This window comes from Oenanthe melanoleuca, chromosome 1 (genome assembly GCF_029582105.1).
Source record: "Oenanthe melanoleuca isolate GR-GAL-2019-014 chromosome 1, OMel1.0, whole genome shotgun sequence".
In the NCBI taxonomy this organism is placed as follows: Eukaryota; Metazoa; Chordata; class Aves; order Passeriformes; family Muscicapidae; genus Oenanthe; species Oenanthe melanoleuca.
Window position 1 is genome coordinate 21,642,249 of NC_079333.1, and position 25,767 is coordinate 21,668,015.

General features: G+C 42.7%; 2 protein-coding genes across 22 annotated transcripts in view; one reads left to right on the forward strand and one right to left on the reverse strand.

Moving 5' to 3' along the window:
• The window catches only part of ZBTB20 (zinc finger and BTB domain containing 20), a 477,873-nt gene that overhangs the window by 167,225 nt on the left and 284,881 nt on the right, over window positions 1–25,767 (reverse strand). The window lies entirely within an intron of this gene.
• On the forward strand, window positions 11,359–19,100 carry LOC130255850 (uncharacterized). Of its 2 annotated transcripts, XM_056496939.1 has the most exons (3): window positions 11,359–13,599; window positions 14,258–15,111; window positions 18,190–19,100. In XM_056496939.1, the coding sequence occupies exons 1-3, from the start codon at window positions 13,517–13,519 to the stop codon at window positions 18,201–18,203; spliced, it is 951 nt and encodes a 316-aa protein (XP_056352914.1). In that variant the 5' UTR covers window positions 11,359–13,516; the 3' UTR covers window positions 18,204–19,100. The 2 variants fall into 2 exon arrangements, with proteins under 2 accessions (XP_056352914.1, XP_056352906.1); XM_056496931.1 differs by lacking the exon at window positions 18,190–19,100 and having other exon boundaries at window positions 14,258–15,726.

The window sequence follows — 25,767 nt, forward strand, 5'->3', positions numbered from 1 at the left end:
AAGCCTGATCCTAATCTTTAAGGACTTGACCCTGAGATTAGCTCAGCTGGTTAGAGCACAGTGCTAGTAATCCCTAGATTGTGGGCTTAATCCCTGTGTGGGCCATTCACTTAAAAGTTGGACTTGATGATCCTTGTGGGCCCCTCCCAACTCAGAAGATTCCATAATTTCTGTAAATTTTGACTTTGCAGTCAAGGCCTAGCAATCCTAAGGCATATTCCCCACACATCCACTGCAGGTTCATAGGAAGAAGTCTGTCTTGCTACATGAAGATCATATGAGAAATACACCTGAGCCCTTCAGCTGAGACTGGAGCAGCACCAAAACCAGCATGGCTCTGCACACAGCAGAGAAATCACCTGGAGGGAGCATCACCACTGCCAAGTCACAGCATGAGGCACTGCAAACAGGGTGGCAGAGTGCCCTGGTGCCAGAGCTCAGGCTGTGGGGCTCTACTGGAAGAAAGAAGCAGGATGAATACCACACTGTTCTGGGAAGAAAACATCTTGCCCTATCCTATTAGAGCTTCTCTACCATAATTGTAAGGGTAACCATGAATAAAGTTATGGGTTTATTGCTCACGGACACATGCAAATGGAGAAAACACTAAACCAGATCAGTTAAAACAAGATGAGGAAGAATAACAGCCAAACTTCAAGTGACTCCTTCAGTTCCTACCAGCTACCTACAGTAGAGTGGCAGCACTTACACAGGCAAGAAAGCACATCAGGAATACCTGATGCCAGAGTCCTCCTCCTTGGAAGTCATTCACAGAAAATGGGCTCTGCAGCTTTGAACTGGGACAGAGGAAACTGCTTCTGGACAGAAATGACTGCACTGTTTGCAAGGTAGAAACATTTCAAATAGAAAAAAAATCAGCGGCACAGTCACAGCACTTTATGAGCAGCCCTTGTACCTACTTGGAAGTATAAGTTTTGGTTTTCAAGATTTTGGGAGGTCATGGTAGAGTGAGAAGACAGCATTTTTCCTATGGTGTCAAGGATGTCTGAAAGTGTCTACTTGTCTGTCTTGGCTAAGAACATATCCTTTGTTCCTTCAGCATTATTTCCCTTTAATGGCAGCTTTGCAGTGAATCCCGTTTGTGAGCTAGTCAAATAAATGCAAATTTTATCTTGTAAGCAATACCCTCCAAAATATAACTACCACTGAAAGTAAAAATCTGAAAAACTAAAAGGTGCTGGGTCTTCCCTAGTGCCCCCATCTCCCCAGTGCACTTGACTGCTTGCTATTATTATATATGGAGTACCAGGCAGGGTACTTACTATTATAAATATGTACTGTATTGAAATATATAGCCCAAGTCCCCAGGGCCCAACATTCTAATTAGACCACAGTTGGGCAAATAACTGATTTATTTGGCTGGCTGACCAAACTGAGAACATGGAAAGGAAAAAAACCCCACCAAACAAAAATCACCTATGTGTTTAATGAAATGGGTTAGTTTTTTGTTTGTGTTCAATATATTTCAATTAAAATTGACTAAGTCTCAAAACAAAATATTCTGGCTTTCCAAAACTTTTAATTTTCTTCTTAGTTTATTTTTTTTTTTCTGCATAACTTTGGCTAGCACATATCTGAGGTGAGCAGCTTTCAGCAAACAGAAACATTTAATTCAACAGTTTTACCCAGATTTAAATCTAAGGGCTGAATATTGAATGAACCAGCTTTTGACTTCATGAAAGAACAGGTAAGCAAATCTGCACTCCCTTCTTGATTCAGCCCCTTTGGACCCAAGGTGAATTATTATTTAATTTCTTTATGGTTGTCTCTCTGTCCACACTTTGTCTCTGCAGTCTCTGAGCTTGTGGGGGTTACATGCACCTCCTACAGTGGGTCTGTACAGCGCCTGAAACAACAGACTGCTCATCTCAACTGGGGCCTATATGATTTACTAAAATATAAATAACTCTTCAACTGCAGTCAAATCTCTTTTTAATGCCAATAGGTTCACTCACATATATTTAGCAGTCCATCATGGGATCATCAGCTTCTTTTTTAATTAATTACTTATTAATAGATGTAAAATATGAACGGACAGCAAGCCTGGATTTTTCCTGCTTCATCAATTTCAGCACTCAAAGAAAGCATCTCGTTTACAGCTACCAGGAACCAACGGGGACATGTAATGAATGAAACCTGAAATCCAAGATCCTCTCAGTATCTTTGTATCCCCATAATTTGGGGCAAATCCTCTCCTCTCCCCAGGGAAGGAAGACCAGCTGGATTGAAAGAGATGGAAAAAGTGGAAAGCCTCACAGGCAACCTTCAAAATTCCTGTGAAGGGCTTTAGGCACAAAGTAGTCACCAGCAGAAATGGGAAATGCAAGTTAAGTATCTGCAGAGAGGTGTAAACAGCCTGTGGGACTGCAGGGAAGAGGTGTGCCTACCTCTCTTTTGAGGACCTCATGCATCTCACAAGACCAGCTTGCCTGGCTGAAAGACAACTGGATCTCACTGGAAAATAAACACCACAGAAACAGAAAGCACTGCAACACTATGAACTCCTCAACTTCCACGTACAGCAATCGGGACTGGGGGTGGGGAGGTTTCTCAGAACATACATGGCTGTCACTGACAATAAAGTCAGTCACGTTTTCAAAGCACTGGGGACGGAATTCAAACGTGCCCCATTATGCCTTGAGCTGCATTCCCTGGGTACAAAAGGTGCGTGGGTTACGCTCAGCTCGCGTGCTCCTTCGCTGAGACTGTGAAAGGCAGCGCAAAGTGCAGACCGAGAAGGGAGGAACTGTGCAGCACATGGGGCCATAATTCCTCCTGCAGAGCCTGATCATGGGCTCCCCCAGAGTCCTGGAGAGCCACGGCAGCTCTAACCTCATGCTAGTTTCTAGTTTTCTCCACCTTGGGGCTGCTGCTCAGCTCTAGGAGACCCCACTGGCATTTCCCAGTGCCCAGGCTGCACCTCAGGCACGGCTCCTTCAGGGGCTGAGAGGGAACAGGCAGTCCTGCTCTGTCCAAGCACAGTGCCTGCAGGGAGCCATGCCCCTCACACTATGCTCAAGGAGCAATTATTATCATTAAAAATAAATCATCCTCCCTGTCGATTGACTGTACTTATTGGCCATTGCTGCCATCTAGCCAGATGCATCTCCAGCATTCACAGAAGCTCTGAGCCTGTTTATTTTCTCACTGCTGCTCAGCCTGGAGCAGGGATAAATGCATGCCTTGTTACTCACTGCCTCTGTGGAGACATTTGGAAACTTTCACAGGGTTTTTCTTTTTTTCCAACAGGTGACAAAATACTCTATCACTACAGGTGCTCTAGGACACAAACAGGAAAATGGAGATCAGATGCAGCTGTAGTTGGAGTAAGGGAAAAATCAAGATAAAGGCAGCAGATGAGAGAGTGCTAAAACAAGCAAAGAAATGATTGAGAAATGGTAGTTAGCTATTTTTGTTGCCAACTTAGTCTTGCAAGGTAGCTCTAACACAATAATCTAATTTTGTCTATTTCGTTATTGTGCCAAGTTTTTGCAGGTGCTACCAGGGGAAGTTTGTTGAAAAAAAGTTTTTTTAACATTATTGGAAAAGGATGAAGAAGTTGTCAACTCAAGCTAGCACTGAAGGATGTGCTGGAGGACACAGCTAAGGAGCAGTGGCTGGTGTTACTGGACTTGCAAAGTAGGAATGATAAGGAAGTGGTTTCAGAGAGCTTCTGATTAAGATATATTTGTCTATGAATTTGGCCACAAATTTCAGTCAGGAAAATGTTCATATGGAGGATTACTTTGCCTTCATCCCTTCATCTCCTTTTGGTATATATAGCACAAAATAGGTTGAAAAAAATAGTGTTCTAAGGAAACTTAGAAAACTGAAATTTCAGACAGAGTTTAATGGCCTGATTTCTGTCCACAGTTCAGCTCTAAAAAGCCAATGCAAACTTTCAGACATTGTGGCCTTTCACTTCTCTAGATAGCCTGGCTTCAGAGCCATATCCAGCAACATAATAAGCAAGAGGTGAAGTACAATTGGTAAAGAAAAACATGGCTCTACCATAAAATACAGTGATTACTCTCTAGCCATAATGTTCCAACCAAACAAAAGGGGGAAGGAGGACATCAGTAAACATCTGTGAATTCCAATTTATTTTACTGTACTTCCTATTCCACCAGAAAAACAAATAAAATGTTGCATTTTGCTTCCCTCGTTTTCTTAACTCTGAAAAGGGAGGTTTCATGGATAATCCAGAGTAATATTCAACTGTGAATCCAATTTATGCAGTGGGATAGGATTAAAAAAGGAACAGAAGGTCTGGATTCTGAACCTGCTGTAACAGTTTTCATTTGAATAGAACCCAAGTCTTGAAATGGCTTGTTTTCCACTTCTGGTTTGGAGCTGGTTGAAATACTGCCACAGTAGCACTTCCTGTAATATTTTAGTCCAAGATCCTCATTATTTGGAACTGAACTCTAAAGATTTTGGCACCATGAAATCCAAACAAAACTCTGTTCCTGACTCAACTGGCCCAGAAGTCAACCCAAGCTTAATCTGGTTCTGGGTCCAAATCCAGCTTCAGCCCATTTCCATTGTTATACAGATAATGCCATAATACCACCTCTAGCCTCAGGATTTATGATGCCTCCTCACAGGATGCATATTTGTGTGTAAATACATAAATCACATCAGATAAACAAAGCAGACATGCCAGAAAACAGGAGGGGAGGGAAGAGGAGAGATACCTACCAAGCAGTTTGTCTCTAAAGTGTTGCCAGTTGTGAAGGGACTCGTTGTGCTAATATCCCCTCACTCAGACTCTTACAGACAGGCTAAGAGCATGACGGCTGGCAGGCAGTGCATTCAAGTGCTGTTACTTAGGCCCCCAAATATTGACAGAGTGCCAGACTCTGAGAAACTATTGATGTATGCAGCCGGCCGCTGCTCCAGACACCTCTCAGACAGAGTCTTTAAATGTCACAGATTAATGAATTTTCATGAAACTGAGAATGAGAGAAAGAATTAGAAAAAAAAAATAAAAAAAATATATATCCCATAGCACCGACATGAAAGCATCTTTTATCCCTACACAAAATTCTGCCCTCAAGCCTCAAGATTCCTAATAGATTATAACAGATTGTAAGTCGGCATGAGATATGGGATGGAGGAGGTTAGACCCTCTGGATCATGCAGAGCATCCTCAAACAAAGCCAATATGTGAGATGTTCATTTAAAAAAAAAAAAAAAAAAAAAAAAAGGAGAGTCAAGGACCACTCAAATCTCTGTTTCACTTTAACCACTTTAAACCACAAGTTACAAAGCTTAAGGGGGAGAGTTGGTTAAATATTTTTTATCTGAGGTAAACATGGTGCCAAACTGCAAAATTTAGCTGTTGACTTTGAACAACCCTAACTTTAGAGACATTGAGATAGACAGATGTACTTGGATCCTCTCTTAGTATTTGATCTTGTGCTTGATCTTGCTCAAGAAATTGCCAAAGTTATGATAGAACATTTTTATGCCACCAGATAAACCAAGTATGCTGATTATTTCTGTTTTTTTCATTTATATCAGGAACTCAAATATGTATGCAAGAACTTCAAATATCATTAAAATGTAATAATGCAAAATGCAGTTGGAGTGTAAATGACAAATCTATGCATAACACATCACTTAAAGAGGAAGGAAGTGAAGGGATGATGCAGATGATGTATGCAGAGGTAAAAATGGGTCATTTATACTCAACGACGTTAAAAATACAGTTTCAGTGAGTCCTTCTGCACACAGCCAGTTGTAGGTGGGGCTCCATGAGCCATTTTCTCTCTCTTTCCTACAGTTAAGGATTCCTGCAAGGCTCTACTGCCCCCACTGTCCCATGGCTGTCCCTTAGCATTTGTCTTCAATGCAGTGACAGCAAGAGGGGTGAGCACCAACGCGCCCAGCTCCTTGCTGGCTGCCTCCTTCTCCCTCAGAAGCACAGCTGTCTGACACCAGTGACTGGGAAAGGGAAGCTGGTGCCACCTCAACAGCCAGGCCTGCTGCAGGAAAATCTGGGGAAGCTGACAGCACTCTGACAAGCAAAGGGAGTGCTCTATGAAAAGCCAAGCAGCAAGACTCTGCGGTTTCCCATGCAGTTGGAACAAGTCAAGAGGAGGACTATGAAGATGATCAGAGGACTGGAGCACCTCTGTGATGGCAGACTGAGATAGCTGGGGTTGCTCAGCCCAGAGAAGAGGAAGCTCTGTAGAGATCCCAAAGCAGCCTTCTGGTACCTAAATGGGGCTGACAAAAAAATGGTGAGAGACTTTTTAAAAGGGCATAAAGTAATAGGGCAAAGGGTAATAGCCTTAAACTGAGAGAGCATAGATTTAAATTGGATATGAAGAAGAATTCTCTATGATGAGACTGGTAAGGCAGTGGCACAGGTTGCCCAGAGATGTTGTGGATAGTCCATCCCTGAAAGCGTTCAAAACCAGGCTGGATGGGGCTTTGAGCAACTTGGCCCAGTAGAAGGTGGTGCTGGCAGAAGCATTGGAATTAGGTGACCTAAACATCCCTTCAAACCCAAACCATTCTATGATTCTATGATTATTGCTGCAGAAAAGTCAATATTCTTCACTGAAAACTGTTCTCCTAAGTTGCCTCTCTCTCTGGCCACACGAGACTTTGCTTACCACAGCACCTATAAAATCTTAACAAAAGAACAGGGACTTACACGTTTTCACAGAAACTCATCAGTCAGAACAACTGCAAGGGCCCTGATGGCAACCTCCAACTCCCCATGACAGAGGAGTCTTCGGTGTTCCAAAACCAATACACTTCTGTAGTTTGGCACATCTGGCAATTAATTGTATCAGGGACTACCACAGCCATTTGTGTCACCACTCAAAGCATGTCCTCCCTCCCACCACAGGTCCCACAACCACCAGAGCTGCAGCAGGGTCTCCAACATCTTTATCCATTACCTGCAGCTCTACAAATGATCTGGATGAAGCAGCAAGTAGCCATCCTTTGACAACAGCCAGGGAGGGAGAAGACAGAGCAATGTGTGTGTAGGAGGGGATGACACAAATGACTTATTAAGCACAGGAAAAGGCAAAATGTCAAAGCCTTTCTATTCTGAGAACAATTTCTATACAAACAAAGCAAAATAAAATCAATACAGATTTTCACACAGAGAACTATTTTACACATCATTGCAAACTTACTTTAAAACAGTAGTTACTTTTTCTTCAGGACTTTTAAAGGGCCTAACACTACTGCCTATTCTGGCCTGTTACTTTTCCTCATATAACCCTTTTCCTTTCTCCTTTCTTCCCCTCTCTTTTTAAAAAATAATAACTGAGGAGCTATCACGAAACACTAACCCAGCATTTCACTCAGTCCAGTATCACATCTTCAGCAAAGGCCAGTACTCATTAAACTGAAAGATGTAAAAAAGCATTTCCCTTTTGCAAAAGCCTTCATGTACCTCAGCAGAGATCAGCCTCAATCTGAAGACTAGAGCTGAGTGTTGGTTGGGAGGATGCCTGAAGCACACAGAGAAGCCCAAGTGCCTGAGCTATGAAGTTGCTATGAACTTATGCAAAGCCCTGCCTTCTTTTGCAAACATTAGAATACATAATAAGTCCCTGTGTCCCTTTGCATATCAACATATCAACAGCTATTCCAGTTCCACAAACTGCACCATCTCAAAGACTGGGATAGCAGAGGTGGGCAAAAATTTAGAAGAACTGGAGGTATTAATGATTGTACACAATTTATCATAGAATAGAAAAAAGCAGAATACAACATGCACAGAAAACAGCAGCTAAAAGTAGTGAATAGAAACAAATGTGTTATGAAATTAAAATTATTAGGTCTTAAGGAGCCCTTGGAAGTTCCTAAGTTGAACCACCCTCACCAGGTTTAGGACAGTACCAAAAGGCATCTTCCTTTGTCTCATCTCGCCTCTTTGATTGTCACCATAAACTTTCCAACAATTATTTAATTTCTGGTAGTAATTTCCGATTGTCTGTCTTCTGTCTTTTTCTTTCCTTTCCTCTGTGTGCATGCCTATGCATACATCACAGATCACAACCAGCTTACACCCCCCCTTGTTAAAAGTCCCACCTCTTCTGCTGACTTACTGCACTCTTAATGAAAAGGGCAGGAGGAAGCCGCCAGGATTCATTCCTCCCCCTCTCCCCTCCTCTCTCCCTCCCTTTTTTCAAATGGCACAAATGTCAAACTTTCTAAAAGGATGTTTGGCATTGCTGAGTTCAGTCATGTAACGTACAAAGTCGGTATGATCAAAAGGTTGCAGGGCTGCCCACTGCTAAAGAAGAGAAGGAAAAAAGGAAACGGGGATCTTTTCTAAAGTGTGAAAGAATGCATGAGACAACTGTTGCCACTGGAAACACCATGTCTATTAGCAGCAGTGGTGGGTCTGAAACAACACAACCTAGGTCCAGAGACCAGATTCCCTGTAAAAGAGGGCTGTTCTGATACAATTTTCTGCCCGTGAAGAAACAGGGATAGACACAACTATAGAACTGAAGACTTTTTTCTTTCTTCATGCTTTGCACCATTCTATAGAAAATAACAGAATCTATGAGGAAATTACAGCAGTTAGTTTAGTAGTCAAAGTTGCTGAAACTAATCAGATGGAACACAGATTCACCTACCAAAAATACATTGTCTCTCTGGTATTTTTGTACTGCTACCTCTCACCACAGTATTTTCATTCTTATTCTATTCACTGCTGAAAAGGAGAGCAAATTATTCCTCCCTTCTACATATCTAAGATTGTTATGATTTCGAAAGGCAACTGGTTTGCAATTGTAGAGCACTTCACAATTGCACACTCGCATCTTCCTCGGTCTTTCTGACGCAACTCTTCTGGTTTTATTCATCTGTTTATTTGCTCCACTTTGCTGAGTCCTCGTGAAAATGTTTGCATCTCCTTACTCAACATCAGCATTAGAGAACAGTCATGTCACTGGCTCCTGCAAAACTTCTGCATCCCAGTGGAATGAAAATTGGTGGTCAGAGTACTCAGCACGAAGAATCTCTCCATGAGCTCAGACGGAGTTTCCTTGCCAGAAGATAACCCCAAAAATGTAGATGAAAAAGCTCATTGTCAATATCCATTTAATAGAAAAATCTTAATTATAGATAGCTTTCAGTCCCAGAACAGTAGACAGGAACTTGAGATTAATTCCCCCTATGACAAAGTATGTGAACAATAACCAGAATTTGTAATCAATACCCAGAGGAGAGAGCATCCAAATTGTAATGGGATTTGGGATTCATTCCCAGAGGATGAAATATATGATTTGGAACAGGTAGACTGGGATTAATTTTTGATTATGAAATATTTGAACAGCAATTTTCAACTTTTAATGAAGAGAGGATGTGGACACCACAATTAATATAATTTCTAAGTCTCTCCATCATATTTCAGGAGACAGATGATAGATCACAAACAGCTGTTCAGGTCATACACAAGTTAATGTGGGAGTGCCACCTAAAGGAAAGTGCACTAGGATGAGACTCTGGAGAAAAACAGGCAAAGACTAGAATTGCACTTTCCCCATTTCTAATAAAATTTGCTTATTGCAAAATCTGCATTAGAAGTAATTATTCCATGTTTGCTGACTTTTATGGATAATTGTAAGTCAGAAAACATCAGTATGGCTTTCTCTTACATGGGGAAAAAATATAAAGGTGTTCACAGGAGAAATAATTCTCACTCAGAAGGAAAATTTCAAAATAGGAGTGTACAAGGTAAAATATATAGAACCTTACCATGTCCTGGGGGGAGAATACAACCCAAATTTCTAAAGTCCCTTAGAATATAATAAACAGCTAATTATTTGCCTAGAATGAAGATAATGAGTGAGCTGTGAATCTTACCCTTTTCTGTTAGTTTCCACAAAATAATTTTCTTTATGTTTTCCTCACAGGCCAATGAGTAATTTTAATGATTATGAGCTGCATCTGTAGCCATGTAAGACAAGACAAGTTTCATCTATCTGCATATCCTGCCATTTATGAATGATTGTAACAAAGTGATTTTTCAGGACACAGGTTTATTGTCACAGAGGTAAGAAAACCTAGCCTCCATGTCCAGCATTCAGTACTACCAGTTGGAAGGAAAGTATCCAGAAGGAAAATGTCTTGCCCTGAAACAACTGATGGCAGTTGCTTCAGAAGCAGGAATAAAGATGAGATGAACCAAAATTCTGTTCCAGCTTGACACATACTTCATTCCTAATTTATCTTTCAACCTTGAAAAGTATTTTAAAAGAGGCTCTGAATTTCTGAAATGGAAGATTTACATCTTCCATTTTATGCCTGCTATGGTAAACTTCTGGGTCTTTCACTAAAAAGAGATTAAACAACTCTGAGCGTCTGTGGGCTCACTCCTTCCCTTTCCTCTTAAGCCCTCAGACCCACATCTACCCAAGGATCATTTCCTAAGTCTCCAAAATTATATATAAGTATGCTGTCTCTGCCAGACCCTATTAATCACAAACTTCTTCTCATTTCATTTCAGTATTAAACTCATCTTGTTCAAATCTCTAATTTTCCACACTGACAGAGAAGTTCTCTATACATCATTCAGTTCTATTTCCTAGATATGTTCAGAATTACAAAATTCATTCAAGCCCATCTGATCTCTTCTCACTAAACCTTCTGCCTTGCACTGACTGACAGAGAAGAATTAGCCTTCCTCCTGTCAGGTATACATCTTTTCTCCACAAAAGTATGTGAAAACATCCAAATACAGACAATGACTCAGCCTGTCCTTGTACTTTCCTGTGTCTTTCCTGTACAGAGCAGTCAATTTACAGAGCAGCAAGTCCCACTGACATAATATCAGACAGACTACTAATATTTTTAAAGTAAAAGCAAATGTAGCTGCATGGCAGGGTACTGCACACTGAAAGCAGCAATAGGGGTGAAGTGCTACCCATGAGCACCCCTATTCTAGTGGAAGCAGGAAATCTCACAATGAAGTCATGCTACAGAGTGACACTGCTGAGCCTAATACATCACAGGTTATTTTAAGTCATTAAAAAGTAAAATTTGCCAACCAAAATTTGCCTCAGTGATCCTATCTAATATTAAACTCAGGTGCAGATCTTAGGGTTGGGAAGAAAAAGCATGTCAGATATCTTCTCTTTCCCTGCCGCAGCAATGTCATCTATCTAATTTCTAACCCAGTGCCACAGCTTCTCTCCAGCTCTACAAAGACACTGCAGCAGTATGCCAGCAAAACAAATGATGGTCTTGCTCTATAGAAAACAGGAGATGGGACTAGAAGAACACTCAAGCATCTCTCTGTGGTTTTTTTTTTTTTTTTGTTTTGTTTTTTTGTTTTGTTTTTTGGTTTTGTTTTGTTTTTTGGGGTTTTTTTTGGTTAAGTAAGACATTCAGCAGAAACGATTTTGCCTTCCCCAGAAGATACATGCAAACAGTAAGTTTGGTGCTTCAGAGCTGAGACCAGCCCCTGCTCTGCCCTAGGGCCAGGTATCATTGCTCTGTGAGGCTCTGGGTCCCAGCAGTGAGCTGCAACCCACACCAGTACTGGGGACCTGCAGAGCCCTCCACTCACACGTCACACACAGGCTACAGCAGCCCTTCTGGAGAGTTAATCAGAGCAGCTATGGCAGGCAACTCAGAGCCAGATGGGCTCCATGAGGACACAGTGTTAGATTAGTCACCTCACCAATTTCTGCCTCAGTATCCCCAAGTGTGAATTAGTTTTTGGCACCTACAAGTTAAGAGGGAGGCAGCTTTACAAGAACTGTATGTTAGACAGACAGATCGATATTTCATTTTAAAGAACAGTTTCTATTCTACCATACTTTTGCTGATTTGAAAGAAAACAGACTGTTGCAGTATTTTTTGACTAAAAACCTGTAGAAGAAATTGTTACAGTCTTTTACAACCAGAATCTGGAAGGGTGTCCCATTGTAATATTTTCAAAGAGAAGTTGTGCGTGCAGTATGTATGTGCATATGGTGTTTATGAATTGTTTTTTAACTTTAGATATTTTATTCATTTTTCCACATGGTACAAGTAGAACACACATCTTTGTTGGACAGACACCAACACAGTAACATAACTTTAGATTTCAAGCACTCAAGACTCAGTGGGACAATAGGCTACTCTATCTTCATGCCAGGACATCACGTCCTAAAATTAGGATGCATGCCATCAGGCAGTTCATATCTCACTGAAGATACTCAGCCATCAATACATCCAGTTATACTAAATGAAGGAAACTGTAACCACTTCCAGTTATTTCATACAGAGATAAGGACCATGAGAACTTTGTGTCTTGGCATACAATATCCTATTTTGATTTCACTGTACTGTGGGATCTGCTGTTATCCACAGTTGGTGGACTTATTTTTTTTTTTTTTTCTTACTTGGACCATGCATACAGCCAGCATAGTAACTTCAGTCATAACAAGTTTCAGAATCCCTAAAGCAAAGGGAAGGGGGTGAGGAATGGCACAAAAAGACTTGGCTAGAGCTTCTCAGGACAGCAGCAGAAAGAGCACAGATGCTACTGATACCTGTAAACACTACCCTTAGAGCCAGCAATGTGGAGTACAAAATTCACTTTTGCTTGCAATGTGTGCATATGTGTAAGCTGCTCCTGCAGACTCATGTAGAACACTGAAAGCTTATTAACCAGGATAACTACCTATCCAGACTCACTAGTGCTCACAGTCAGATGAAATTCAAGTGTGAACAGCTTACCTCCAGAGGTAAAGTCTGCCCTGCTACTGCAGACTGCCATGTCTGATAACTATATAAACGTTGTTTGTTTAATTTCAGAGCTCTTGTTTCCCTTAAGCTGTACCATGGTCTCAGGAATCACACGATGGTGACATTTAAGGAGTAGAGGCAATGATTTAATTGCTTTTCCAGGGAAAAGGCTAGGTTTCAAAAGCAAAATAAAGATTCCTTTATAAAGAATGGAAATACTAATATTATAACTGAAAACTTTTTATAATTTAACATTGTAAACCATCATTCTGTTAAATGAAATGTAAGAAGGGGCAAACCAGCTCAGAGAAAATACATAAATACTAATTCATTTCCCACTGGTAATTTAACACCTAGCTGGTACCCCAAGGTCTTGAAAACACCAAGTACAAAAATAGTTCTTTCCTACTATCTGCAAAAAAGATGAAGATAAGGGAAATGAAACATTTACATGAACTTGAGATGCATTGGTTTTCAGACAGACAAACTAAAATGCCTGCACTGGGTATCTAAGGCACACAAAGCTTTTCCACAGTCCTACAGAAAGATTTTTCCAGTGCCTGGCTTAAATTTAAGGTTGACAAGCTCTAATGAATGGTTAACCTTACTTTCCTGATAAAAAGCAAATGCTCCATGACTTCCCTCTTTTCTTGAAACAAGTCCATATGGACGAAATACACGAACTTCTGTCAACGCGACGGCTGCCTGTGCATTATTTAAATACTAAAATAAAAAAGGGGATATTTTATTTTCGCACTCGGGTGCAGCAGGTGCCATGACGGCGAAGGGGAGCGCTGCTCTCCCTGGCAAAGACCCGGGGCCGTGCCGAGCCCTCAGCCCTCAGCCCTCAGCCCTCAGGTCTCAGGTCTCAGGTCTCAGGTCTCAGCCCTCAGCTCTCAGCTCTCAGCCCTCAGCTCTCAGCCCTCAGCCCTCAGCCCTCAGCCCTCAGCTCTCAGCCCTCAGCCCTCAGCTCTCAGCCCTCAGCCCTCAGCCCTCAGCCCTCAGCCCTCAGCCCTCAGCTCTCAGCTCTCAGCCCTCAGCCCTCAGCTCTCAGCCCTCAGCCCTCAGCTCTCAGCTCTCAGCTCTCAGCCCTCAGCCCTCAGCTCTCAGCTCTCAGCCCTCAGCCCTCAGCCCTCAGCCCTCAGCCCTCAGCCCTCAGCTCTCAGCCCTCAGCCCTCAGCTCTCAGCTCTCAGCTCTCAGCCCTCAGCCCTCAGCCCTCAGCCCTCAGCCCTCAGCTCTCAGCTCTCAGCATTCAGCCCTCAGCCCTCAGCTCTCAGCCCTCGGCCCTCGGCTCTCGGCCCTCGGCCCTCGGCCCTCAGCTCTCAGCCCTCAGCCCTCAGCCCTCAGCCCTCAGCTCTCAGCTCTCAGCTCTCAGCCCTCAGCCCTCAGCTCTCAGCCCTCAGCCCTCAGCCCTCAGCCCTCAGCCCTCAGCCCTCAGCTCTCAGCTCTCAGCTCTCAGCCCTCAGCCCTCAGCTCTCAGCCCTCAGCCCTCAGCCCTCAGCCCTCAGCCCTCAGCCCTCAGCCCTCAGCCCTCAGCCCTCAGCTCTCGGCCCTCGGCCCTCAGCTCTCAGCTCTCAGCCCTCAGCCCTCAGCCCTCAGCCCTCAGCCCTCAGCCCTCAGCTCTCAGCCCTCAGCCCTCAGCTCTCAGCTCTCAGCTCTCAGCCCTCAGCCCTCAGCCCTCAGCCCTCAGCCCTCAGCTCTCAGCTCTCAGCATTCAGCCCTCAGCCCTCAGCTCTCAGCCCTCAGCCCTCGGCTCTCGGCCCTCGGCCCTCGGCCCTCAGCTCTCAGCCCTCAGCCCTCAGCCCTCAGCCCTCAGCTCTCAGCTCTCAGCTCTCAGCCCTCAGCCCTCAGCTCTCAGCCCTCAGCCCTCAGCCCTCAGCCCTCAGCCCTCAGCCCTCAGCTCTCAGCTCTCAGCTCTCAGCCCTCAGCCCTCAGCTCTCAGCCCTCAGCCCTCAGCCCTCAGCCCTCAGCCCTCAGCCCTCAGCCCTCAGCCCTCAGCCCTCAGCTCTCGGCCCTCGGCCCTCAGCTCTCAGCCCTCAGCCCTCAGCCCTCAGCCCTTAGTCACGGACGCTCCTGCTGCCCCGGCAGCGGCGCCATTCCAGCGAGGCGGGGAATAAAGGGAGGTGTGCTGTGGCCTTGCGGCTCGCAGGTGGCACAGAGCATTTATCTCCCGGCGGATGGGTGCACTGAGGGGTGGGAAAGGTCAGCTCTGCCCGCTCCGGAGCAGCACACCGCCCCACCGGCGGGCCCGGCGCTCCCCTCCGCTCCCCTATGCGGCCGAGCCCCGGCTGTGCCGGGCGCCTCCATCTCGGCCGGGGCTCCCCGTCCTTCCCCTGCCGGCCCTGAACGCCCTGACACACAGCGGGCAGGTAACGCCAGTGTTTTGGAAATGCTCCCTTCCGAAGCCACTGGAGAGATTCATGATTTATAGGCAGAGGGATGAAAACATGAAGTGCGTACATGGGGGCCCGTGTGGGGAGGGCCAGTTGCTGCCAGGCAGTAATTTCACTCTGAAGTTCCTACGACTTAAATAGCCACTTGAGCTCTGCTCTTGCAGTTTATGATGTCAATAGAACCCCTAAATGAAATTACAGCCTTCTGATACGCAGCGGGGTAGCTTTTCTTCACTCTGTAATGTACACGGCCAGAAGAAATTGCGCTATACGCAGAGTTTCACTAAAGCAGAGTTTATCATAAGAATGTTCCCACTAAAATATGATTAGGCTTCTTGTTTGCTGGATAACACTTCTAATGAATCAGGGTATGCGTGATAGTCATGTTTTGTGAACGCAGACACATACCCTGAGGTGAACTGGGCACTCCACCGCCGCAAAGCACCAGCTATTTCATTTCCACCATAATTTGCACCTGCTTTGTTTTGCCAGCAGCACAGACCCATGCTAGCTCTGGAACTCGCCTCAGTTCCAGGAACTTGAAGCTTGCAAAAATGAAAAAACAAGCAAGGCAGCAATGGAGGGGGGGAGTGGGGGTGGGGGGGTGGTATCTACATGCTGTATTTACAAGCACTTTAATTTTTCAAGCATGCCTGAGCCTGGCTAAACCTGATCAGTAGTCCTGTGAGGGCAGGAAAAAATGCCACTTTTCAGATGGGTAAGTGAAAAATAGAGGGAAAGTTCATAATGATACATCTGGGATAGAGATTCAGGTTTCCTAAAACCTTTTCCATTTCTCTTCATTCTCGTTATGTTCCCCTTCTCAGCCCAGGACAGGATGAAAACCCCTTCATCTTACCATTCATAACCCTTGCTATTTCTTTATCCTTGAGGGGAGGACTGACTGCAGCTAATAATTAGATATCTGTGGTTAGTGGCTGCTTTACCTCAGTAACTTGCAATCCCTTTTACTTTCCTAACTTTCCTCGTCATATGACCTAATTCAAAATCAGGTTTCACTTTCTTTTCTGAATTACAGGAAGGCAAATTAGTGCTGTTATAATGCTGTTACTCAGGAAAACAAGCCATTTTTCAAATTTTGGAAAAGAGGGGCTTATAACATAAAATAAGAAAACAGAGAATACCTTAAAAAGGGAAATGTACTCAAAACAAGGCAGTTGCTTTTATGTACTTTTATTGCAAAAATTGTCTCTGGATACTGCTTAAATTCTTGTACTTCTGAAGCATCCCAGTGCCTATGAATCTGCCTACCTTTATCATTACATCTTTTTCTGTGCTTTGTTCTTGTCTGATGCAGTTAACACTCACAGAACAGCAAGCATATCACATCAAACAATTGTTGTGCAGAAAACAGTAGTTCTCATTCTACTACATAAATATATTTTCTCTTCCCCAAAAACATAAACTGGTGGTTTGAACACGAGGGAAAGAATACCATTTTCTCCTTGACTGCATCAGGCAAAGGAAGATAACTTTTCTACTTTATCTGCAGGTAAAAGAGAAAGGTTTAACTTGCCAGTGCAGAGCACTTTGAGATTACTAATTGGAATGGATGCTGTAACTAAAATGGCTACTGCTAGAAGAAAAGTGAATGCATAAAAGAATGACCATAAGTATTAATTTTCGGGGTTTTTTTTAAAGCAACTATGATAAACTATTATGCAGTAGATAAAGAAGCTACTACTAATGAGACAATTTATCATCTTGCCATCCTAAAGTGTTTAAACAGACAGTTAGAATATGATTTGAAATTGCAGATTTTCACCCTAATGATTTTAGACCATAGACAAACCATTATAATGTTGGCCTACCGTCAATAAGCAGCTTATACCATAATAAGAAAGACTGATGAATTTTTCCACATTGCTATAAATAAATACCAGCAAAGACAAGTCCCTTTGCTACCAGAGAGACTTGGAGAATAAATAATGAAATAATTTAAGCATGGAGACGTTTGGAGCAACACAAGACTCTTAAAAAAGAGATTAAACATTGTTTTTTCTTCTTGGTGAAAGATGCCAGAGTGACAGCCCTTGACTTCAGTATATCCAGAGAACAAGTGTTACACAGGCAGAAGTTTGAACTTTCAGACATTTAGCACTGTGCTTTGAGAACTTTCCATTTCAGAAGTACTTATGTCTTTCAGACTTACACTGCCTGGAGGGAGAAAGTAAATCAGAGATAAGCTTCAAAGATCAGACCCAAAAGTGTGTGTGGGCGTTCAGCATAGCCCATTCAGAGAAGACAAAAAAAATCCATTATGTTTCTATCTGTGATGTGAACTGCCTGAAAGTTTGGGATGTTCTGATCTGTCAGCTGCTTTGAGTACACTGTAGAAAGGTGATGCAACAGCCAAGCTGGGATCTTAATATCAATTTAGTGAAAAGCTGGGACCATTTGGATTGAGGCTTTGATGTATGTAAAGGTTATTTCTATGTGTATGTAATACTCTTTACTGAAGGGATCAGCCAACTTAATTGCGGGTTTTGTTGAGAGCTGGTGATTTAGTTTAAGTTCAGAGAGAGGTCTGCAGCACGAGGGAATGAAGAGAAACAGCTAACCCTTGCTGCTCAGAGCTGAAAAATGTCTGTGGTCAGCCTGGGGGTTTGTACATGAAAAAAGAGGAGTTCACAGTTCTTTATGGTTCTAATGCAAAACCAGATGGAACTCCAAGGTTCTGTCAGTCTTCCACTTGAAGTTTTCAGGATTAGTAAAACTTCAGGCTGAAACTGAAGCATGGGGAGGGACTGACAGCCCCACGTGGATTGAAACCAACAAAAATATTTGCAAAAATTGCCAGAGAGTAAAGCCACCAAATCATACATGACTTTTCTTACTGATTATAAGAAATAGCAAGTACCTTAATACAGGTTGCAGGTGACTTGACACTGAGCTCAGTTCTGAGGTCAGTGTCAAAGCTTCTGACAACTTCAGTGGGGGGCTGCTCACCACCAGCCTGTATGTACAGTTCTCAGACCTTAGAATGGGCACGAAACCAGGGAAGAGGTGACTGGAGTTCTCTGTGTGTCACAGGTGACCAGCAGTAGTCAAAGAGGGGCTGCCTCCCTGGGTATCACAGAGACAAGCTTGTTGAAACACCTGCTGAATAAATGCTACTCAAAAGCAAGGCAAGGGTGAGAAGAATGCTGCCTAGTTAATACCCTGTGTAAGATATGTTGGTTCCATTAAAGATCTTGGTCTTTTGCCAAGGACATGTTTCAAAGAACAGGATAATAACTCAAAATACAAATATTTTGACTGCTACCCTCTGTTTCTTATATGCCTACTTTGTTAGAAATAGAAAATGTTAGTCAAGAAATGATTCATTCTTCAGATAATATGGAAGATGATGAAGGATGAATGGAACAGCCCACGCATTGCCCTGGCCTTCTTTAGCATTACAGCAGAAAAATATTAACAGAAGTGATATGTTCAGTGGGGCAGGAGAGCACAAAAGGAGACAATCTGGGCCTGGAGCTAGAGGTACTCATCCTACTTTTTTTTTTTTTTTTTTTTCTGCCTTTCCCATGCAGCCATGAGCAAATCAGTGCAGCTTTATAAGCCTTGTCTTCCCTATCCAACAGCTGAAAATAATTCTAAGTACCTTGATGTTGGCTGAGACACTCAGTTCTTTTGCATGCAAGATTTTGTATATGAAGTTTGACAAAGTACATTTTTTTCCTGATTCCCAGTTCCCCATACACACACAAAGAGAACAGAACGAAAGTGAGTTTAAAAAAGAGAGAGAAAAAAATAAAATCCAACCTTTCCCGCTCCCTCAAATGGACCAGCAGCCTATAAACCAACTAGTTCTTCCTATTCCCAGAGGTGGCTTCCACAGAAACATTTTCTTTTACTATGCATTCACTGTAGAGTTTCTTTTCTGCTTGGCTGGGCAATCAGGTATTCAGAGCATAATGTAAATGCTCAGAACACAGAGGCATGAAAACTTGCCAGACAGAAACTCCAAGGGAAGGATTAACATTCCCCCCCCAGTCCCCCGCCCCGTGCCCCCCCGCCCAGCCCGGCCGCGCTGCCCGCCCTGGCCCCGCTGGTGGCCGAGGGGACACCGGGGCAGCGCGGCCCCCCCGCGCCGGGAGCGCCCCGCGCTCGGCTCGGCAGCGGCTGCGCTCCCAGCTCCGCACTCCTCCTGCGCTCGTCGCCGATCCTGCTTTCATACTTAAAAAAAAAAAAAAAAAAAAAAAAAAAAAAAAAAAAAAAAAAAAGGAAAACACAACAAAAAAAACCTTTATTTCCTGCTTCGCCGCGGCGGCCCCGAGAATAGAAGCCTTGACACATCAAATTCTGGGAGCTCACCACTCACCAGGGCTGTGGTTCCTGGTCCAAGCAGTGACGAAGGAGAATCACCTCACAGTCTCTGGAGAGTGGCAGGGCTTGGCTGCGAAGCGCGCCCTGCGCCGATGGGCTTTTTGAGTTCGCTCTGTTCCAGAGCGAGTGCCGAGGCAGAGAAATTAGGGAGGGGAGAGGTGGGAAGGAAAATCACTGGAGCCTCTTACGATCAAACTTCCACTAAGCAAGAGGAAATGTCTTATAAATAAACAACAGCAAGAGAAACAAAAAAATCTATCCCGTCCTGCCAGAGGAATGTACATTATTGTCTCTCGACGGAAAACTTTACACCACACCAGAAAGCAAGAAAGCAGCCATTTCTCCTGAAGCTACCCTGCCTTGGGTGGGGAGGAGGAGGGCAATGCAAACTTGAAAAAAAAAATAAATTGGGAAGTTCATGCAATTTCCCAGTAGACAAACAAAACTGTCCAAATGCAACAGACGTCACTATTCCAAGGTTTCACGCAGAACTAAATTTCTTTAGATCTGATGACTGTCACTCCACCATTAGGGCACATTCAAGGAGGAAGTTCAAGGCAAGGGGAAAGAGGAGAAAGCCACAACATATGTAAGTGTGAGTGTAGATCTGTATGCATACGTTTCTGTATTTTTTTATGCATAATACTGACATTTTATGCATTTTATGATTCATATTTATAAGAATAATTTAATATATGTATTAAAAAACTTGAGGTACATGAAATTGTCTTCTCTTATACGTCCCCATAATTTTTGAGATTTGCAGGTCAGAGTTCCAAGGTATTCATTCTTATCTCACAAGACTGCAACTGTAACCTACTTAAAACTAACATGTTATTGTACTGCAGCTCACAAGTGACATGAGTTTGGTGATTTCAGTACAGTCTCTGGCTTTGCAAAAACTATTGCGTGATTTGGCACAACGCACGGCAAATAGCAGTCTCTTTATGAGAAACTACAGATGGCAATTGAAAGAGTAATTCAAATAATTTATCAAGCACATTTGGAGACCTAGAATGGGGGATGGCCTGAGTCTACGAGAAACCAGTATGCTACAAGTCATTATTAGCAAGCTTATTAAACCTGCCTCACATGCACAGCAGAAAAAGATCTGAGACTGCTGATGGGAACTGAGGTGCTTGGCTGGGTTTTGGTTCATGACTAGGAAAGCAGAGTACAGCAGGTGAAGACCTGCTCAAGAGGAGAAGTTGGACAAAAGACTGAAAGACCACGAGATAACTGAAAATGGCTTGGCAATCTCGACCTGCATTTCTGTTCTAGGGTACTTCACCACTGGAGACAGAGATGCAGTGCTGAAAGAACATAGTGCCCACCCCAAAATTCAGCTTATCAGGTCTCAAAAATATTCCTAATCTGTTGAATTCTTGAGGACTACTGTATTCACAAGACACAAATGAAAACATGTTTTAAAAACTAATTAGTTTTACATCTGTGCATTCTTGCTGGCAAAATAATGTTGTCATAGATTTTGCTAGCAACAGTCAATCTACAGCGCAGGTGTGTAAGGCAGAGACAAGCTTAAGATTGAAGTATGGCTGAAAATAAAAGCCAAGAGCCTTAAGAAACTGTTAAAACATTTGTAGCTCTACAATACCAAGGTGATCTTAGTAAAATAAAAGGAGGCATTGCCAAGAGATTTCTTAAGACAGAGCAGTAGAAGTGACACAGCGCTGGGAGAGCGGTGGGAAGGATGGGAGTCTCATTGATCTCACCAGATTTATTGGCAAATTGTAAATCTGACCATCCAGCTCATATGGGCTGACACCAAAGAGGTCCTTACCCTGGAAGGGTGCTGGGTGACGGAAAGATACTGTCAGCTGCTCTGACCTCACTAAGAAATGCTTTGCTCATTTACAAATCAGCTCAGCATTCGCTTCTCTCACCACCTTTATCTTTACCAGCATTGCCATAAATACTGAAGAAAACTGAGACAAATGTGAGCTCTTGCAAGTAAAACCTTATTAGTGAGAGGTGTCCAGAGACCTGAGTTCTCAGAGAGCAGATAGGCACACAAAGAATAATGGAACAGAATTTGAAATAATAATTCCTGTCTGTGATGAGGAAAACCTTTAACATTTCTAAGCAGGAAAGACAATTAGGAGGCTGATCAACTGACCTTAGGTTCCCAATACCTTAGCTGCCTTTAGGAGATTTACATAGATGGAAGCAGGGGCAGTGTATGGCCCTCTGTGTTTAGTAAGGCATTTGCTAAACAGTCCAGAGATCAATAGCAGACATTAAATTAAGCACTCTGGCATTCTTATTATTTAGTATCATTAAGCATTAGGGATGGCTGTACTGTAAACACAGGGAACAGAGAACCAAATGAAATCTTCTATTGAAAAAAAGCCTATGAAGTTTCTGAAAATTAGACTAAACAAAAAAACACATGCAGTGAACAGATCACGCAATTGTGATCAAAATCTCAGCAAATTCCAGCTGTCTGCCTGTCAGTGCAGACTATTTCCATTACAGACTTCAGGAGGCTGAATTGTGCCATTCTTGGTTCACTAGCATTAACAGTGGCCACAGTCTCAGAACTGCAAAATAATAAGAGCTAGGAGGACAATCATCTTCCTCAGATTTTTTATTTTGACATTTCCCATTTCTGCCCTTTTTCAAAGTTTTAATTTGGTAAAGACACTTTTCAGCCTGTCTTTTAACAGGTCACTAATAACTTGGGATGCAAGATCTCATATTTCTTTTTTTTTTTTTTTTTTTTTTTTTTGCTACTGCCACCACTAAATATTTCATTTACCTTGAGTACAGCAGACAACTCTGGAAGGGTAATTTTTTTTTTTTTTCTTTCTTTTCACTATACTGTTTACTGACTAGTTTTGTGACTCAGTATTTGCATTAGGCTAGCTTGATTCTACCTGTTAGAGTAAATTAATAGACTGCCTATCAAAACACTTTAATTCTTTAAGCAGCTCAGTGAGATAACTGTACTGACTTTCCTTTTCCTTGGGAATTTCTGTATTTCCTATATGGAAATAACTGTGAATCTTGGAGGCAGTACCTAGTTATAACACAAGCTTATTCTAGATAGTATTTTTTAATATTCGCAACCATATTACACACACAAATATAAATGTATACATTTGTGGATGTACATCTGTAAACACACACACATATAAATAAAATCATCAGAGTTTTATTTCTTCCCTGTGTCTTGGCTGTTAGTCCTTGAACTAGAAGACCAAATGTGTTTTGCAGCAATTGTACATATGCACACACAGAGAATACAATAACACAATAACCCCTAAGGGTTTCTCAGCCTGCCTTGTATCAGTATAGAGAGGACAAGCCTCAAAAAGGGTGATGCTTTCCCCATATCAGCAAAGAGAGAAGTACCCCAGCAGAAGGAGAGTGCTTGGAGACCCTGACTTTTCTTTCCTCCTCTCCATGTATTCCTCCATGAGCTAAAGCTCTGTGCTTGGAGAAAGACGATGCTACAACCAGACTTTGGGAGCAGCTGCAGATAAGCACATGGAGGTTAATTCTGCTTTTTGCTCCATTAAACTCTGCTCCACCTTTGTGACACCCTCAAGGAAGAAGGACAGGAAGACAGCGCGGGCAGGAGAGCCAGGCACGTGCCGGCGGCCAGGCAGGGGGATCATACCAGGGCAGGGCTGCCTCTGGATGCTGGGTTTCATGGGCTTTGGAGACCTGTTTGCTTTGCTCCTGACACTTCTGCCTCAGACTGAACACTTGCAGGATGCAAGTATTCCCCTTCTCTGCAAGGCAAGCTTCATGGCAGTGCCCTGCAGCTTTTCTCTCTGCTCTAAGTTTCTCTGTATAGCAGGAGACACACAGCCTTTGGCAGTGGGTACAAACAGATGAGATAAACAGAGATGAAATAAACCTCGTGGAAAAGTCTTCTCCAGCTGTAGTGTCTCTACCTATAAATAGATATTCTCCTGCTGTCCTCCACATGCAAACACAGAATTGAGAATTTTTTGTTGTTGTTTTCTTGTTTAGTACAAAGCAATTAAAATGTAACAACCTCTCAAAATCTTCCTTTATTTAAAAAAAATAGGTCACGGACACAGAAGCAGTCAGTCATGGTTTGGAGTGGGCAAGCAAACAATTTTCATTTGATTGTGCCCTTGTTTTTGTAACTAGCTTTTCTGCTGTGACCTGCTATACTTACCCTGTCTGCTGTGCTAACCAGCAACATGCCTTTTTAATCTGCCTTCCTGGGGTCTGCATTTGATTACAGCATTCATGTTCTATTTAGATTCTTTTGAATCATGCCCTGTGGTGCTAGCACGAAAGGTGTTATTTATAAAATGAAATTCTGTTGTATTGCAACTTGGATTCAAAGAGGACAAGCAATATTAAATACTTACTTTATTTAATAATATCTTGGATTTATTAACTCAATTTCATTACAAGATTAGAGACGGTAACCTGGAGGGGGTTATTAACTAATAAACAGGCTTCAGGCAACTTTGCCCTATATAAAATAAAATAAAAATACATATATATGCATTTAAATTACTTCTGAGGGCCCAGATACACACCTCTGGCTCAAAAGTATGGCTTTCTTGATAAATAGCATTGCAGAGAGCTCTTGGCTGGAATCTACTAAGCTCATGGTCCCTTTAGGACAGTGGGCATCCACACTCAACAGCTACCCCAAGTGACCAGCCCTATTTAGTTGGTTGCATCCCATGTGGAATGAAGTCTACCACTCAGCTGTGACAGAACTGATGCAGGCTACAGTTATTTCAAACCACTGTGGGCAGCACACCATAAACCATGAAACTGTGCCCACCCATCTGCCTCTCCCTGACTTCTCCAACACCTCAAGGCTCACATTTGTGAGCTGTTGCACGGCTCTTTCTCTCCCAGCATCAGTCCTGCAAATTTCAGGACATACCAGAGGAGAAGCTTCCCCAAAGCATCTGGGGAGACTCGCAGGCAGCACACTATATCTCCCAAAAAAAGCTCCTGAGCTATCAAAAGCTTCTCCTTCCAGAAGAAAAGGTGATGGAAAATTCCTGACTGTGCACAGGAATATATATATGAATCTGTATACTGATACTTTTTATGGTAACCCTAACAACATTTCAAACCAGTACATATTCTGTTCAGTCAGGTATGGTACAACTGGCAGCTGAATTGAACTGCACTCTCTTCAGCTGGTAAACTGCAGCGTGTTTGTCAGCACCCCAGCTTAGGGCCAGGTTAGGAAATTCACTGAAGGTTGAAAGTTCCCCAGGAGTACAAGAATACTGAGATGCAATTTTTTCTCCATTTCCTAAATAAAACGAACAAATGCTAATACACTATTAAATGCCTTGTCTCTGAAACACTCTACGACAAGAAGTAGATTCTGTGACTTTGAACCTGTCAGGTCCACAATAAAGCCTGAGTCTGACATGGGAAAATAGCACAGTATCAATGTCACAGATACTACAGGCAGGGAATTCCCACTTGGAAGTGCATGGCTGCTAAAAGCTTTCACCCCACATCTGTTGCACAGTTAGCTGTGAGTCACCTGCAGTCAGCTTCATTAGACCTGAAGTGTCACTCAAATAAGACAAGCTTATTGCTAGAACAAGAGAATTCAGATTTTTAAGCATTTGATAGATTAAAAGGAAAGTGTCACGATATGTTAAATGGATATTCAAATACTTTAGGTTTCAGTTTTCATCTGCTTACAGATCATATGCCTTTGCTTAAAGTTGCATGGTAGGCAGAGACCAAAAATAAAGGGCAAATTATTTTTTTCACTCATGTGGTGTTGTTCATTGCAATGACTCAGTGAAAGATAAAATCTAGTGCATGAAGATCATGAAAAGACAAAAAGACTAATTAATTAAATCTGATCAGAAACAGATTTGAATTCAGAGTTATCCCTAAAATTCAGGGGAGAACACCTAGAGCATGGTGGTGCATGGATATTCCCAAGAAAAACTGTGGTTAAGTAACAGAACTGTATAGAGAAGAGGTTAATTTGGGTCAAAAATGAAGGGAGATTGAGAAACAGATTTATGGTAAAACTTTCAAAGGCAAAAGCAATAATTGCACCCGCAAAAGGCATGTGCATCATTGCTACAAACAAAAACACATGCTTGGACTCTCTGCAGGCAATCTGGCATCTGTCTCTCATTCCCTCCCTCCTCCTGACCCTGAGACCTCTCTCTCTGGAATTTTGTTCCATGAATATTCCATAACGCTACACTCAGCTCCTATTTTCAAGAAAAGTCAGCATTAGCTAATAAGTGGAAGTTCACAGCATTACTGTCAATC

What these genes read in the sequence shown, in the direction of transcription:
- LOC130255850 (XM_056496931.1), top strand. Translation starts at nt 13,517, where the DNA reads ATGACGGCGAAGGGGAGCGCTGCTCTCCCTGGCAAAGACCCGGGGCCG. An exon ending in CCTCAGCCCTCAGCCCTCAG is followed by an intron (nt 13,600 to 14,257) that starts GTCTCAGGTCTC and finishes CTCAGCCCTCAG; the next exon opens with CCCTCAGCCCTCAGCCCTCA.